The sequence below is a fragment of the Limulus polyphemus genome, unplaced genomic scaffold (genome assembly GCF_000517525.1).
Source record: "Limulus polyphemus unplaced genomic scaffold, Limulus_polyphemus-2.1.2 Scaffold198, whole genome shotgun sequence".
Lineage (NCBI taxonomy): Eukaryota > Metazoa > Arthropoda > Merostomata > Xiphosura > Limulidae > Limulus > Limulus polyphemus.
The window spans coordinates 307,295-324,313 of record NW_013665808.1 but is presented as its reverse complement, the minus strand read 5'-3'; the positions used below and the strand labels follow the sequence as shown (position 1 = coordinate 324,313).

General features: G+C 32.3%; 1 protein-coding gene across 1 annotated transcript; it reads left to right on the top strand.

Annotated features, from left to right (window-relative positions):
• Positions 1 to 2,312: 2,312 nt before the first annotated feature.
• On the top strand, positions 2,313 to 16,783 carry LOC106478301 (neuronal calcium sensor 1-like). Its single transcript, XM_022381887.1, has 7 exons — positions 2,313 to 2,485; positions 3,459 to 3,483; positions 7,050 to 7,098; positions 14,394 to 14,483; positions 15,191 to 15,269; positions 16,105 to 16,271; positions 16,718 to 16,783. Exons 1-7 carry the CDS (start codon positions 2,395 to 2,397, stop codon positions 16,781 to 16,783), a joined length of 567 nt encoding a protein of 188 aa, XP_022237595.1. The 5' UTR covers positions 2,313 to 2,394.
• Positions 16,784 to 17,019: the final 236 nt, after the last annotated feature.

The window sequence follows — 17,019 nt, the reverse complement described above, 5'->3', positions numbered from 1 at the left end:
ACACGTTTGTTGTCTTTATTTTTTGTGTATTCACTATATTGTATTGAACAAAATGGTTATGCGGCCCGCGCTCGCCATGATCTCAGTTATCTAGCCCGCTGTGAAAAAAGTTTGGTGACCCCTGCTCTACATTAACGTAGAACTGAGAAATAATATTTACTTACTGTCATTATATCAAGACATTACTTGAAGATATCAATGCATCATTTCAGAACATAAAGACAACGTAAGTTACTTTTACTTACTCTAAGTTCGAAGAATAAATAAATAATGAATATAATTATTAACTAATTTCATAGATGATGTTAGCTCTGAATGTTTGCTGATATCCAAGAGTATTTATATAAATGAGTTCTCCAATACATTCAGTATAACATGGCCAAATTACATTTGAATATTTTAACACGTTCAGCAGGGTTGCATTACGGATATTTTAATTATGTAGTATTAGATTGTAAATATTTTAATATAGTTAGAACGGTTAAATGATGAATATTCTAGCATCTTTGTCAAAGTTATATGGTGAATATTGTAATATACATGGCTGAGTTACATGACGAATATTCTAGCTTGTTTATCAAAGTTATATGGTGAATATTGTAATATACATGGCAGAGTTTCATGACGAATATTCTAGCTTGTTTATCAAAGTTATATGGCGAATATTGTAATATACATGGCTGAGTTACATGACGAATATTCTAGCTTGTTTATCACAATTATATGGTGAATATTGTAATATACATGGCTGAGTTACATGACGAATATTCTAGCTTGTTTATCAAAGTTATATGGTGAATATTGTAATATACATGGCACAGTTTCATGACGAATATTCTAGCTTGTTTATCACAATTATATGGTGAATATTGTAATATACATGGCAGAGTTATATGATGAATATCTTAACATGTTTTGCAGACTTAAGGATGAATATTCTCACATATTTAACATAATCACAAGGTGAATATTTAAACTTTTTTTGGTTGAATCATATGGTGAGTATTCTAACATGTTCGACAGAATCAAGTGGTGAATATTCTAACCAATGTTCCTTCTAATGTTTTTCTATCCATATACGGAATGAACTTTTTCATGTGCACTAGTATCAAGGCAATGTGAGGATGTGCAATACCAGTTGTTTTAGGGTGGGGGGGTATTTTTAGACCATCAAACCATTGACCCTACTGGATCATTAGTCCGCTTTTCAATGCCACCGGTTGGTTAATTGGGATATAGGCCTATCGACTGCCAGGGTCATTAAGGTCGTCAACTTATTGAGACCCCTCACCATTACTGAGGATCTGCGCGGCTGTAATAACGAAGTGCGCGGCATTTGATTGGTTGTTGTGCGGCGGGCAGCTTAGAGGGAACACTGATTCTAACATATTTGGCACAATTACATGATGATTATTTAACATCTTCGTCAGAACTACATGATGAATGTTCTAACATGTTTGACAGAGCTACATGATGAATAAACACTTGACAGGATCATATTGTAAATATTTATATATATTTTTTAGTTTTATAAATACTAAACGATAGAATATAACCACACTTTGTGGTTGCACCCCACAACATTTTCATCATTGTTTGTGATGATATACTAGTTACCTACCTGTGTGTTCGGTATATCTAAGTAGTAAAAGTTACTTGGAGAATTACTGCTATCCTGGCCCAAAATACCTTGTAGTCACTGAGAATACTTATTAGGGAAGGGAATTTAACTTGCTCTCGATAACCACCTTGGTAACATTTTGATAATATTCTACATAATTATATATATATTTATTTATTTATTTGTAGTAACAGAGCTTATTCTTTTATTTGTGTGATATATATATAACGGAATATAACAAAATTAAATTGGTATCAGTTCCAAGTAAATTCAATATCGTACGATGGAAACAAGAATGTGATCAGTCACTTCATCGTTTCTTTACTGAGAAGATCTGCTTCATATGAATACAACAGAACCTAACTGTTAACATACTGACTAACATTCTATTAAGTAACTGCCCACACCAAGAAGGGGGTGTTTTAATGTAACAAATATACTTCGTCGTAAGAGGAATAATGTATTCATAACTGGAACATGAAATTTAAAACAGAAAGGAAAGAGGGGTTAATAACACGAACTATTTATGTTAACGTTTGATAAAATATCTGAAAAATAGCACTCACACGATTACGTTACCAAGACAACGGAGTGTTTATGAAAAGACGATAGAGGGCGATGAGAAGTGTAGTACCAGTACTAGGGTGGCAAAAATTCCCTAGCATATGTGTTGCTTTCCTTCCTCGGATAACAAGAAACTCAATTGAACACATTGTAAATCTCAACAAAGAATTAATTATAATTAATTAAACGGTAATGATAAGTTAACCAGTATGGGAACTGCAGCTTCGTTCCTTTTCAGTTGCAGAAACATAAGCAAACTAAATAAAAACGAGCTGGAAGAGTTGGAGTCAACTACAAACTGTGAGTATTTGTACATTTTTTGTACTGATCAACTGGTGTATAGACATGGGGATAAGAAAGGTGTATGTAAAAACCCAAAGGTGGTAGTTTTCTGAAGTATCATATCCAAGAGAATAATTGTAGTTGAAAATATTAAATCTCCTTTTTTGCACCAAGTGTATTGCCATATACCTTAATTACTTCAAAAATTAGTAAATAAAGTTTGATAACTGTTCGAGATTTGGAATTGTTATATGTTGGATCAAAGTCAGAGGCCAATGTAAAATTCACTATATATATGTATAAATATCCACACTTCTGATTTCAAGCAAGAGTTATCAGTTAATACACTCTACGACATTTTATGGAAATTTATTTACTAACATGGTAGTATTCAGTGTAAAACAGTTGATAAACCTGCATAGAAATTTGTTAGTTTATGTTGTATTCAATATAATACAGTTGATAAACCTGCATGGGAACTAATTAACTTATATTATATTATATTCTGTGTAATACAGTTGATAAACTTGCAGGGAAACTAGTTAATTTATACTGAACTAAAATGTAGTTTTTATTGAAAGATTTTAAACGTACTTTGGCAAGCTTTAAAACAGAAAAAAAAGTTTAATCATAACAATCACAGTTGTTGCACAGTCTTCGACAATGTAAAAGAAGGGACAACTCACAGTAAATTTCTGGAAATGCTTATATCCTGGGATTTATCATTGATTTTGACATATTTTAAAATTATACAGAATTATAGAATTATGCCAAGTGGTAAGATATCATAAAAAGTCTGTTTCAGAAGCTGTTAACGCAGATAACACTAAAATCTAATTCAAGAAATTAATTATTTTAGTTGATAATTTCTCCCCAGTGCAGCTCTCTTGTTGTCTAATAACAGATAGCATTTATTAAGTAAGTAAATGTTAATATATGATGCCATTGAACACGTAATTTTGTAAACTTATTCTCCTTTTTTTTATTACAGTTAAAACACAACAGCTTCAGAAATGGTAAGTTTTATAATTCTTAAAAATTACCTACAAGCTTCTCAGAAGCTGGCCTAAATAAAGGTATTACAGAGCGTCAAATTTAGAAGATTTAAAATCCTTATAAAAAGTATAAACAGATGGAATAAAAACATTTGTATTGTTCAAAGAATAAATTACGTGTTATGGGTATTTTTATGAATTGAGTTAAAGCTCATTAGTCCATCAAGGCTGGCGAAATGAAAGTTGTACAAAAATTATATACATACTAATCGCTGCCTCTAAGAAAACTAAAAATTCCTGAAAAAGAAAAGATAAATTAAAAATATGTTTCAAAATTTTTAAATCAAGTTAAAGTTAAATTTTTGACAAGAATATAGTTTGATAAATGTCCACGTGTCACAAGTTTTAGTTAAATTCTCGTATCACTTTTATCTTAATTTGTTAGTCGGAAGTGAACACTGCAAAATCCCATTGTTGTGCTTTTGGATAAAACTGGAAACATGGCACGAATCAACACAGGACATGCATGTGTGTAGTGCTTTAGCATAAAACTAGCCACATAGTACTACCCAACACTGGACGTATTTATATTGCGAGCTTAGCTTGAAGCTACACGGAAACTGTAAAAGTCCACTAACGGATTTCTTAAAGAATGTATTTGAACTACTAAGTAAACTCCAAATATTAGATTCATACCCAACAGGTAGAGACTATGTACACAATAAAAATATTAAGAACATTTCCAATCTAACACAATTTACAGGCGATAAGCTAGCTAACAGTTAAGGACTTTTCATAGATACAGCTACTACATGCAGAACATGTGGATATTACTGAACATAGTAACGCGACACATATGCGTCTAGTTCAATCTAGATATGATTAAATTTTCTATCACCTCAAAAATTATCTAAATTCATTAAAGTAAGTGTTAAGACTAGTAAGGTAAGTAATAAATGCTGCATAGTTCATCTGTGCTGCTAAAATTTCAAAATGATAAAAAACTTTTACTTTAATGGTCCGAAACGTAAGCCCCCAGTGGCACAGCGGTATGTCTACGGTCTTACAACGCTAGAAATTGGGTTTCGATACCCGTGGTGGCAGAGCACAGAGCTTTGTGGTTAACCAAAAACAAAAAACATAAACTTTAGGCCCCTAGTAGCACAGCGGCATGTCTGCGGACTTACAACGCTAGAAACTGGGTTTCGATACCGTGGTGGCAGAACACAGAGCTTTGTGGTTAACCAAAAACAAACAAACATAAACTTTAGGCCCCTAGTAGCACAGCGGCATGTCTGCGAACTTACAACGCTAGAAACCGGGTTTCGATAGTAGCAGTAGATAACCCTTGTGTAGCTTTGTGCATAATTAAAAACAAACAAACGAACGAAACGCAAATTTTTATATTTTATATCCATTCATAAGCCTAAAATTATCCAGGGTCATTGAAATATGAAAAGTACTTGAAAAGGCAGATAAGTCAACACATGGTTAAAAGTTTTCTAAAAATTGATGGTCGGGAATTTAGTTTAGTAAAAACGTAATAAATGGTTTAAATAATGAATTAAAAGAACAAAACCAGACGTGCAGCACAAATTGCAAGTATTTATTATGTATGTATGAAACATAACTTTAAAGCATACAGATATTATAATTACGCTTTAGCTAGTACACTAATAGAACCTATTTTAAGAAATAAAGTTAAATGAAAGTAAAATTAGACTTAAGATTTAACTGTACAGAATACTGGGAAACGCACACACTAGTTGGTTAGCTTGATAGGATTGTTATAAAGACTTTTGGCGTGTTGAACATTAATAAAATGAATAATGTTATTCATAGAGCAATATTTCATGGTAGATATACTAATACAAGCATCATAAACATGAATTCGTGGTCAACTGAAAGGATCGTTTAAGGGTTTTAGTTTTGAATTTCGCGCAAAGCTACACGAGGGCTATCTGCTATAACCTTCCCTAATTTAGCAGTGTAAGACTAGAGGGAAGGTAGCTAGTCATCACCAATCACCACCAACTCTTGGGCTACTCTTTTACCAACGAATGGTGGGATTGGCCGTCACATTATAACACCGCCACTGCTTAAAGAGCAGGCAGGTTTGGTGGGACGGGAATTTGAACCCGCAGACTGCGAGTTGAGCACTCTAACCACTTGGCCTCTGTCGGATGAACCGCTTGATTTTTGGCTACAGGGTTGCTTAAAGTAAGATATAACTCATGTTATGTTGACAACCATGAGAGACCTCATCCCAAAAACGCAGGCCATCGTTGATGTGAATAATAGCCACGTTTAAGCAGATATAGCACCCTTCGATGACTATTTCCATTGAACACGGATTCGGGTACCCTATGATTTTGTTGGCATATTCAGCGTAAACTAATTATATTGATGTTCGAAGCGGCTAAAAAAAAACTTCTGAAGAACCATGTATGTATGGCAACTTTACTGAATATGTTTAGGACAAGGCTTTAAACTTAGAAAGTTGGAACAAGACTAAAACTCAAGACAAACACAGAACTACTCAGCAAAACTGCGGGTTTATTACCGAGCGAATAAGGTGCAAAGAGTGGTGTCTAAATGAACTATTTTTCCACGTGCATGTGAAAATCGAGCAAATGACTTAGGCGATATCAAAATATCTCTTTTATGTGCAGTAAAGCTACAGCTCTAAGAAAGCTTTTGACATTTTGATAACAGATGAACGTGTTCCCATGACTGAAACAGGAACTTAGAAACACTTTTGGTGTATATATAGAGTTTATAGTTTTTTTTATAACAGCCTAACATTATGGGGCGAACATGCCAAAGTGGCCACGAGTTAACGCTTTGTAAAATGGAATATATATGTATATAATTCTATCATTTTAAAAGTTGTATTATCTAAACAAATTAGCGTATTAACAACTTTAAACTCTGGAGAAGTAAATTAGCTTAAGCATAGTCAAACTGTTTTTTACATCCTTGGAAGAGTAACTCTAACTTCTGAAGAAGCTTTTGTTAGTTATTATTACAGTGAAATTTATTTACACTTGTTTCTTTAGAGTGTGAGTTAATATTTCTCATTCAACTATAGGATGGATGTTCACTAACAGTAAGCTTTCGTTATTAACAGATAATATTAATGATAACCTTCAATAACAAACACTATTAAACAAGTGGCGAACGTTTGTTTGTTTATGACAAAGCTACTAAGCCTATCTGCCGCCGTCCATAATTTTGAACTGCTGAACTAGATGGAAGGTAACCATCTGGCAACCCCTACCGCCAACTCTTGAAAATCATGCCTACAGATTGGTTTGAGACTGAGATACTTTCAGGTGGTCGAAGTATTGAACCTAATTAAGTATGGAATTGTATTTGTTTTCGAAGAATATTTTTATTCAGTAAATAAAGAAACTATTAACATAATGTCATTGTCTTGAATAACCGACTCATGAGGAAAAGAAGAGCGATTTAGAGTTATTTTGAACGATTTAATTAATTGCTGTTGTTTTTGAAAACAAGTAGACAATTTATTTAAAAGAGTGCGTTTATATGGAAAAAAATCAAAGAATAATTTATATTCACAGGTATAAAGACTTTATGCAAGACTGCCCTGACGGTCACATGACAAAGGAGGTAAGCTTATGTTCGTAGTTTTTATGAAATGTAGTAAAGAGAACAAAAGCATATTTATGAATTACAAGTAATGACTTGAAACACATTACAGGTATTTCATAATGAAATACTTGAAAATAACACAGATTCGAATGATAACTTTTCAATAATTGAGAGAACTCCCCACTTCCCCCAAACATTTAATATAATATTAAAGCCATATATTATATTCGCTATGATTTGTCGATTTTTATTCTTAAGTACGTACCTTTATTAAGATGCATAGGGCATGTGGCTATCTTGACTATGTACATGTAACGGTTCTGAAAACTTAGAAAAAAAGAATAATATGTAAAAAAACTACAAATTTGTTTTAAACTTATTAGATACAAGTATGATTCTAATTTTGCATAGATTTAGCATATATTCTCCCTCCATATCAATTCACATTTATCACATCGATAGGTTCGCGTACAGGTGATATTGGGATGCATTTCTTTCAAATTTAAATGTCATTGTATTTATAACGTCTTTAGTTTCTAGTGCAGGTAATATTGTGATCAATTTCTTTCAAACTTAACTGCCATTGGATACGAATATAAATAAAAAGTATTTTGTAAAATGCAGTTTCAAAAGGTAAACGTCATCACAGCAGTCACAACTCTACGTCTCTAGCGCGTGAGACTAGTACTTAGTCTGTACAGTATATAAGCACAGAGTTCAAAATCTTTGTCTAAAGAGGAAATTAAGCTACCTTTACCACAGAAATTGAAATTAAAGAAAATATACAGGAATTTATTGCATACAGTAAATACATTACAGGCCCTAATGGAGATGAAATATTGTTCGTAAATTTTAGGCCCCCCCCCAGTAGCACAGCGGCATGTCTGCGAACTTACAACGCTAGAAATCGGGTTTTGATACCCGTGGTGGGAAGAGCACAGATAGCCCTTTGTGTGGTTTTGTGCTTAACCACAAACAAATATAAACTTTAAATCTAGTTGCAATTCATGTAATATTATTTGTGTGTTATCTTTTATTTGTTGTCAGCAAATATATGTTGAAGAAACAAAAAAGCTTACGTTTAAGAATACATTTACATAAATCACATGGCAAAAATGCAAATAATAGCCTATTACCTGTTAATTAATACATTAATAATTGTATTATGGAGAAATACCATAGTTTAGAAGAAGCTTTTTTTAACATATTTCCATTTGGTATTCTGGTAAAAGAATAAAATAAATTTATGAAAATTATTTTATTAACAAATTTAAAACCATTTTAAATGCCACCTAGTTTAACACACAGGTATTTTGAAACACATATAAAGCTTTAAGGTCAAAGAAACGCGGGAAATTTTGTTATTCTATGGGTCTTATAAAAAAGTGTACGTCTTACTTTGGAAACTGCTAACTATCCTTAAAGATGTGAAACAGGTATTTATCCTTTTATGTATGTGTTTTTATCTATTCATTTAAATTAACAATAATAAAAAAGTTAAAAAATTAAACATTTTTCTTTCGCCTCTTTTTTATTAAACATTTCACTGAGCAAACTAGATTTGGTTCTTGGAATATATATATCTAAACTCGTATAAGAATCTTAATACAAAACGTTAAATCATTTATTACAAAATAAAAGGGACAACTTAATAAATTGGAAATATAATAAATAGTTAATTGTACTTAATTGTAAAAGTATATTTACCCCCACCCCACCCACCCCCAGTGGCACGTCTGCAGAGTTACAACGCTAGAATCCGGGGTTCGATACCAGAGTTGGGCAGAGCACAGATAGCCCATTGTGTTGCTTTGTGCTTAACTTCAAACAAGATAAAAATACAAGTGTATTTTATGCTTCACCAAAAATACATAAATGCCAAGATATTACTAATGGATATTCTAATTAAACAATGATTACGTACAACATGTTGAACCTACCCGTTAGTCTCCCGGTGGGTCAGCGGTAAGTTCACCCTTGTTTTTTTTTCTATTGATATCTGATTTGATCTTGATCGAGATCTATGAGGATAAAGTGCTATGTACACCTCTTCCTTCCCGTGCTTACAACGATAAAAGCCTAGATTCAATGACCCCTAGGTGAACAGCGCGAAAACAATCTATTGTGTAGCTTCGCGCTTTTTGTTGTCCAAGTATACCGATTGTTGCAGCCCACCAATGTTCTACTCACAAGTACAAGTTGTTTTGTTGATGAACTGTTAAAACCGTATATTATTGAAGTTAATAATTATGCGAGAGATAATATGGACTATATATCAGAATTGCTTACTGAATTTGGTCCTAACACTAGTTTAATTACACTAACTGTTTTATCTTTATGTATTATTATTTTATATGAACTTGGTAGTACAGTTGTAAATTATTTTTGAAGACCTTATCTAGGACTTTTGTATTCCAGAAATACTAAGAAATTTTTAATTGAAGCTGTAAAATTAGTATTGAAAAATAATGGTTTTATCTATAATAATGACTTATTACAAAAATGACACCTACCCATGTTATTTCAGTTTGTTTCTTTGAATTTCGCGCAAAGCTACACGAGGGCTATCTGCATTAGCCGTCCCTAATTAAGCAGTGTAAGGCTAGAGGGAAGACAACTAGTCATCACCACCCATCGTCAACTCTTGGGTTACTCTTTTACCAACGAATAGTGGGATTGACCGTCACATTATAACGCCCCCAGGCTGAAAGGGCGAGCATGTTTGGTGGGACGGGGATTCGAACGCGCGACCCTCAGATTGCGAGTCGAGCTTCTTAACCACCTGGCCATGCCGGACCGTTATTTTTAATAATAGGTTTCTCAGAAGAGACGTAAAACGTTTTTTATCAGAGAATAAAGTCGCTGTTATCTCATATGTGATGACGCACTTGCTCAGAAACACTGATGTCCATTTTCTTACTTGGAATGTCGATTTAAACTAGCTTGTTTTTAATCAAGTTTAAATGATTTAGATCTAAACATTAAATTCATTTTTGAAAAGGCTTATAAAACAATACATTTCTTAGATATATTAACTGAAATAACTGACAGTGGCTCTTCAGAAATTCAAATTTTTTATAAACCAAACAATTCCCACTCTCATTTAGATTTTAGAAATAACAACCTAGACACGTCAAATAAATATCACATATGCATTAGCAATGAGAATTGTATATAGTGTAAGCAATAAAGAAATATTAGGCTAAATTAACTCAAAATATTTTTGTTTATTAAATAGAAATTGTTCAAAGGACCTAATTAACAATTGTATATTTCGCGTCTAATGATATGGTTTTATTTGTTTGTCGTTAAGCACATAGCTGCACAATGGGCTATCTGTACTCTACCTATCGCGGATGTTAAAACCTGATTTTGGCGTTAGAAACCCTTTGGTTTACCTCGGAGCCACCGAGGAAGAAAACTGGTTGTTTGTTTTAGGGCGAAGCTATACATTGGAATATCTACACCGTGTCCACCGTAAAGGATCGAACCACGGAGTTTAGCAAACTTAAGTCTGTAGATTTACCGCTGACCCACCGGGGATAATTATATGATACAAAAAAACTGGAAATCAGTCATAATTGTTACCAGTTATCATTAAATATACCCCAATCTTCCTATTGCACCTAACACTATAAAAAGAGCCGTAATCAATATCGTTTTAGTTTATAAACAACCTAAAATTTTAACCGTTTACTTTTTTGCAAATAATATTAATACTGAAAATAGAAAAAAAATTCATTACTCAGTATAAGAACTTAAGATGTCAACTCTGTAATATAGGAGCACCCCAGTAACACAGCGGTATGTCTGCGGACTTACAACACTAGAAACCGGGTTTCGATACCCGTGGTGGGCAGAGCACAGATAGCCCATTGTGTAGCTTTGTGCATAAATTCAAACAAACGTAATATAGGATATATTACCAACCCTGATATTATTAGAAATACAGGTAGAACTATTTTATCTTAAAATCTACAGATTTTTCTCTAGCAGTTCTAACAACTGTATTTATGTGTTAAAATGTACAATATAGATGAAAAGCTACTCTACTAAAACGGAGAATTTGGGATTTAAAATGAATCAGCTTAAGTTTCATAATCACAGCCCAAAACGTTTTTACAATGATATCATAATTACCCATGGCTTATTACAATAACCTTTCTTTTTGTTTTGGTTTTATGATAATCAACAACTAACATTACTTTAATAAAAATTGGAAATACTTTGAATCTGATTTAAATAACCTGTAGATTTTTTTGTTTTTAAGTTATGTTTTATCATTTACAAGTTTTATTTCTTTATGGATTTTATACGATATACAATCATCATTTATTACTAATTATTTTAAGATATGTTTACTGATTTACTGAGATGTATGAGTTACACACACACACACACATACACACAGATATGTATATATAGTTAAACATATTTCCCAGTTTATGGACTTACAACGCTAAAATCCGTGGTTCGATTCTCTGCGGTGGACACGGCAGATAGCTCAGTTTGGTTTGCTCTGAAACAAACAGACAATGATTATATATATTTTATGTATTATTTTTTTAATTAGGTTGATTGAAGAGTGTCTTAAAGCTGCAAAAGCGACACCACCCAACGAGAATAAAAATGAAAACAAAACAGGATTCAATCTTGGTGGTGCTCTCTCTATATGTATATACATTGAGCTACCCGCACTCCCAAAAAAAAAACAATAAAAACACACTCAAACGAATGTAACATTACTAAACTTATGTGAACTGTTCGGAAATTAACCTTGCAGCTTTCAGATAACAAATGTGTTTACACAAAAGCGTAAATAATAACTGTTCGGAAATTAACCTTGCGGCTTTCAGATAACAAATGTGTTTACACAAAAGCGTAAATAATAACTGTTCCATGTTTATTCAGCTTCTTCCCTGTTTGGCTGTCCCTCTCCTCTAATTTTTTTATTTTTGTTAACGTGTATCGTTAGTGTTCTTTGAATTACGGCTTATGTTGCCGTTCACACAATCTTTGAATTACGTTGCCGTTCACACCACTCAGCAGTTTAGACTTGATATCTTCTTCTCCCTAATCTGTTATTGATTGTCTGTAAACATCACTGCAACGACTTCACACTATATCATTTTATAAATGTCAGGTGTCAGGCTTTCGTTGCTCTAAATTGAAATGTTTTATACGAAAGTTTAAACATTTTGAATTTGAAACATGAAATGCCCCCCAGTGGCACAGCGGTATGTCTGCGGACTTACAACACTAGAAACCGGGTTTCGATACCCGTGGTGGGCAGAGCACAGATATTTCATTGTGTAACTTTGTGCATAATTTCAAACAAACAAACATGAAATAAAATGTTTCATAATGCGTTAGGAATTTGGTGCATATATAGCCACAGTCTAGTTAAATACATCCAGTAGTTTTATATTTGTTTCTGGCAGACTTTGTTCTGTTCGGTTAATTTCAAACATCGGTAAAATGTCCTATTTGATCTGGGGCTAGAAATAGTAGCCAACTGGTAATTAGACGAGAATATATTTGGGGGTCACTCAGCAAGATGGGGAAAGGGAACTTCTCGCCTCCCTCCAAAACAGAAACTTTATATTTTTCTATTTAGATAAAGTTTGCAGGATTTAATTTACTTTTTTATTAAAGCTGTGTGTGATGTTTGAGCAAAACATACTACAAGAATTTTAATTTTGTTGCCAAATATTTATTTACATTACTTAGTTTTATATTGCAGTCTAGAAGTTGTAAACTCTACAAATATAAATAATCAAAACAACACAATTTTTACCACAAGTTCTTCTTTATCAGTGTTTCTTCTTCTTTAAGCGCGCTTCCTAGTGGCACAGCGGTATGTCTGCGGACTTACAACGCTAGAAACTGGGTTTTGATACTGTGGTGGGCAGAGCACAAATAGTCCATAATGTAGCTTTGTGCTTATCTTCAGACAAACTTCTTTAAACGATGTGGTCAGAAGCAGAATTTTCTAACTTGTGATTTCAATGCGTGCATATTAAAATTGGTAATGATAGACTTGTTAAATTTAATGATTAATTTTCAGCTTGAAAATAATCATCTTTGTCATTAAGATCAAATAAAAAATTTCAAAACACTATGAAATATAAAAATTGTACCATTAGAAATTTAACTTTCACTTCGTCTGATTGTGGGGGTGGGGGGACCTCAGTTGTGCCTAAGTCACCTACTCGGGATTTTTGGCCTCTATTTAATCGGGTTAAACTGGCAGCTTCAAATAACAATTCTGATTGATCGAATTACTGTTACGGTACAAAACATAGTGAGTCTGTGTTTTCACACAGGTTTTACTGAGATACTTCAGTATGCTTGTAAATTTCACACGAAGATTCGTTTCTATCTTCACTCTTTGATGAGAGATTATTTTTCTAAACTCTTATAATAACATATTCTGCCATATAAACGTTTGAACTGCAATAGAGTCACACACTATTTCCCACTGACAAGTCTAGAAGGTTATAACGCTAAAAGTCGGGTTTCCATATTGGGGTGAACAGAGCATGCATAGTCCCTTCTATAACTTTGTGATTAACTAAGATATCCAGTGGTATTTTATTTAGATTGCATTTTTGAACGTTTCTAGTGTTTTCAAATAGGCCTATAATATCCTAAAAAATAGCGTTGCCTTTTCTGCCTAGAGAATCTTTAGTAAACTATTCAAAGTTTTAGTTTATTTTTCTTTTCAGATAATTTGCATTTACGCTATCAGTCAATTAAATTAAGCTATAATATTTCAGTTTAGGACTACACAAAAATAGCCAAGAAAAGCAGGATGCGGCATATTTTTTTAACAGATTACCCATTAAAGACATGATTTATAATCACATTGTTTGCTTGTAAGTAAACACAAAGCTACACAATGTGTGCTCTTCCCACCACGGGTATCGAAACCCAGCTTCTAATGGTATTTTTTTTAACAGATTATCCATTAAAGACACGATCTATAATCACATTGTTTGCTTGTAAGTAAACACAAAGCTACACAATGTGTGCTCTTCCCACCACGGTATCGAAACCCAGCTTCTAATGTTATAAGTCCGCAGATTATAATCACGTATGACTGAGGTAAGACGGAAACAAACGAAGCTAAAGAAAGCATACAACAACAAATTAGTTGGTTTTTTTAAGGTTTGTGAAATGGGCGGTATTTAATCAGGAAGAGAAAATTTCTAAAAAAAATATCTTATAGAAAATAAATGTTTCTATAAGTGCAAGAAAGTTTTGACGTAAAACGTTAAAGAGGTGGAAATGAATATTTAAATTTTTTTCAGGTTTTTAGGAAAATTTACGGTCAGTTTTTTCCAGCTGGAAATCCATCTCCTTTCGTTGACTATATTTTTAACGTATTTGATTCTAATAAGGTAAGTTAACAAATCCGAGAAGCCCTGAACATATTTCTATGCTAAGTACTAATGGCTGGAATATAATTTTATGATTTTACCACATTTTGTGATCTCTATATCTCTAATATTTTGTTTTTATAATATGATTCGAATGTTTATATTAGTGTTATTTTGATCAAAGTTAACTGAATGATAATTATACGCAAACACAACGATTATCAATTAAACGTATATTATTGGTTTAATTGTAAAACCAACTTACAACACCCAAATAATGTTCCAATTATATCATAGAAAATAGTATTTTGCAATTAACATTTTTTACTTATCTAAATGTTTCTGCTTTAATGAAAATGATTTCTTTCAAGTGAAATGAAGAATAGTTATTTATATATATATATATATATATATATGTGAAGCAAATATTTTATGCTGTTGGTAACTGAAACTATCAACTGGTACCTTTATATGAAAAGCATATTGTTTTCAACACACACAAAAAAGAAATTTATGAATATCTGATATTGCACACTTTAGAAAATGTGCAGATATGTATATAATGTTGGTTTTGCACTTATATTCAATTAAATGAATAAAATAAGTTCACTCTTTTTATTTTAAGTAACATAATTATGCTAATCTAGAAAGCATTTTTTAATCCGTATACCAACTTGAAAACCTACATGCAACAAAGATTGGGCTAATTTTAGTTTCATTGTATTAAGGATGGTGTCGTCACGTTTAAGGAATTCATTACTGCCATCGCCGTAACAACACACGGTTCTGTCGATGACAAATTAAAATGTGAGTATTTTAGTGCAATATATATATTCAAATTATTATAATATTAGATATATTGGTAAAATTAATCTCATATATTTAACGGACAGTTTCTGTAACAATAATTTTCAATAGTTTCGAATATAAAACTAATGAACTATGGATTTAAAATGCAATGACATTTTATTGATTAACGATATTCAAATGAACTTAATAGTGTCTTTAAAGCAACCGAAGTGGATTCTATTGGCCTTTCTGCTTTCTACTTGCATTATTAGACACAAGTGTCCCAATAAATGCTTTGCAACAAACCATTTGAAATTATTTGTATTGAAACTTTGTTATAATGACTGGGGAGCCTTCCAAGTTTTCCTATATTCTGTCTTTACATTTGTTTATAATAAATTTGTTTCTGTTGGAGCGCATAGGTAAACAATGAGCTACGTGTGCTTATTCATTGCGGGGATGGAACCCTGAATTCAAGCGTTATAATTCCTCACACTTATCGCTAAGCCATCGGTGCTTTCATATAAATAAAATAACTAACATTAATTATTATGAAATAATAACTAGTTGTTACATTTCGGACACAAAATGAAGGTACTATTATACATTCTACTTCAGTGATAATTTTGTTGAAAATTAATTTCATTTTAAAAAAATTAAAAGCTTAGAAAGCCTTAACATGTATTAAGCACTATCATGTAATATAATAAAATCAAAGCTTTTATAGCACTCTGTAAGTAAAATTTTCCATTGCTCACTTATTTTCCTAAAAGTTTTTCTATAAGGTACTATTTAAGAATTTAAGAAAGCATATTTGTTTCGGGTTTTGTTTTGTTTTTTCTCTTATCACCAGGGGCTTTCAAGTTGTACGATATTGACAACGATGGCTATGTTAGTCGTTTCGAAATGCTTGACGTCGTTACCGCCATCTATCAGCTACACGGAAGATTTCATGCTTCTGTTCGTGGTAGAGATGCACCAGACGAACGAGTGAACCAATTGTTAGTTAAATTAGATAAGGTAATTTTTTAAAATTATTAACGAGAAAATTCGGTTTTATGCATAAGATCTGTCAGAAATCTTACACCATATGTTAGTTTCTTCTGACAGATTTAAATAATAACAATCAACAGTTAGTTTTATATACTAAAAGGTGCTACAGTGGACATGGCAGGTTAAAGGTTAAACTTAGCTTTCTTTTTCTGATGTTTTTGGTTTTGTAAAACCATTTTGCTGTTTCATTCCTTAACTGGGTGAAAGTAGAAGGTGAAAATAGTCCTAATAATGTGTAAATTGACAAATCAGAGACCAAAACTAATGTCATGAAACTTACACAAAACAGAAACAAGTATTTAAACAAAGGAATTGGTGAAGTTTTAAAGAGTTAGTGCATATTATATAATTTAGTTATATAAATAATATTCAGATAGTTTTTGCTAAAATTATTTCTGTTGGCTGACTCTTAGGCCGAGTGCTCAACAATGTCTAGTGCAGAAAGAAACAATCAAAAAGAGCTGTTTATGAGAGGATAAATTTCCAAAACTTTCAGGAAGCGAAAAAAAATAGATAAATTGAGAGTATTTCTCTCTAAAAAAAGTATATTTTAAAACTTAAAATAGTGAAAGTGAATTGAGTAAAAGATATATTACGATAACAACAGACAATAAAATAAATAACAGTATTTACACCAGACAAACTTCCCTACCTAAAATATTTTTATTCATGACGTTAGAAAAACACGTAGGTTCAAGAAGTCTTGATAGAAATG

Coding starts and splice junctions, on each gene's coding strand:
- LOC106478301 (XM_022381887.1), top strand. CDS start 2,395: ATGGGAACTGCAGCTTCGTTCCTTTTCAGTTGCAGAAACATAAGCAAA. Junction 3,484..7,049: donor ACACAACAGCTTCAGAAATG/GTAAGTTTTATA, acceptor TTATATTCACAG/GTATAAAGACTTTATGCAAG. Junction 16,272..16,717: donor TGTTAGTTAAATTAGATAAG/GTAATTTTTTAA, acceptor GCTGACTCTTAG/GCCGAGTGCTCAACAATGTC.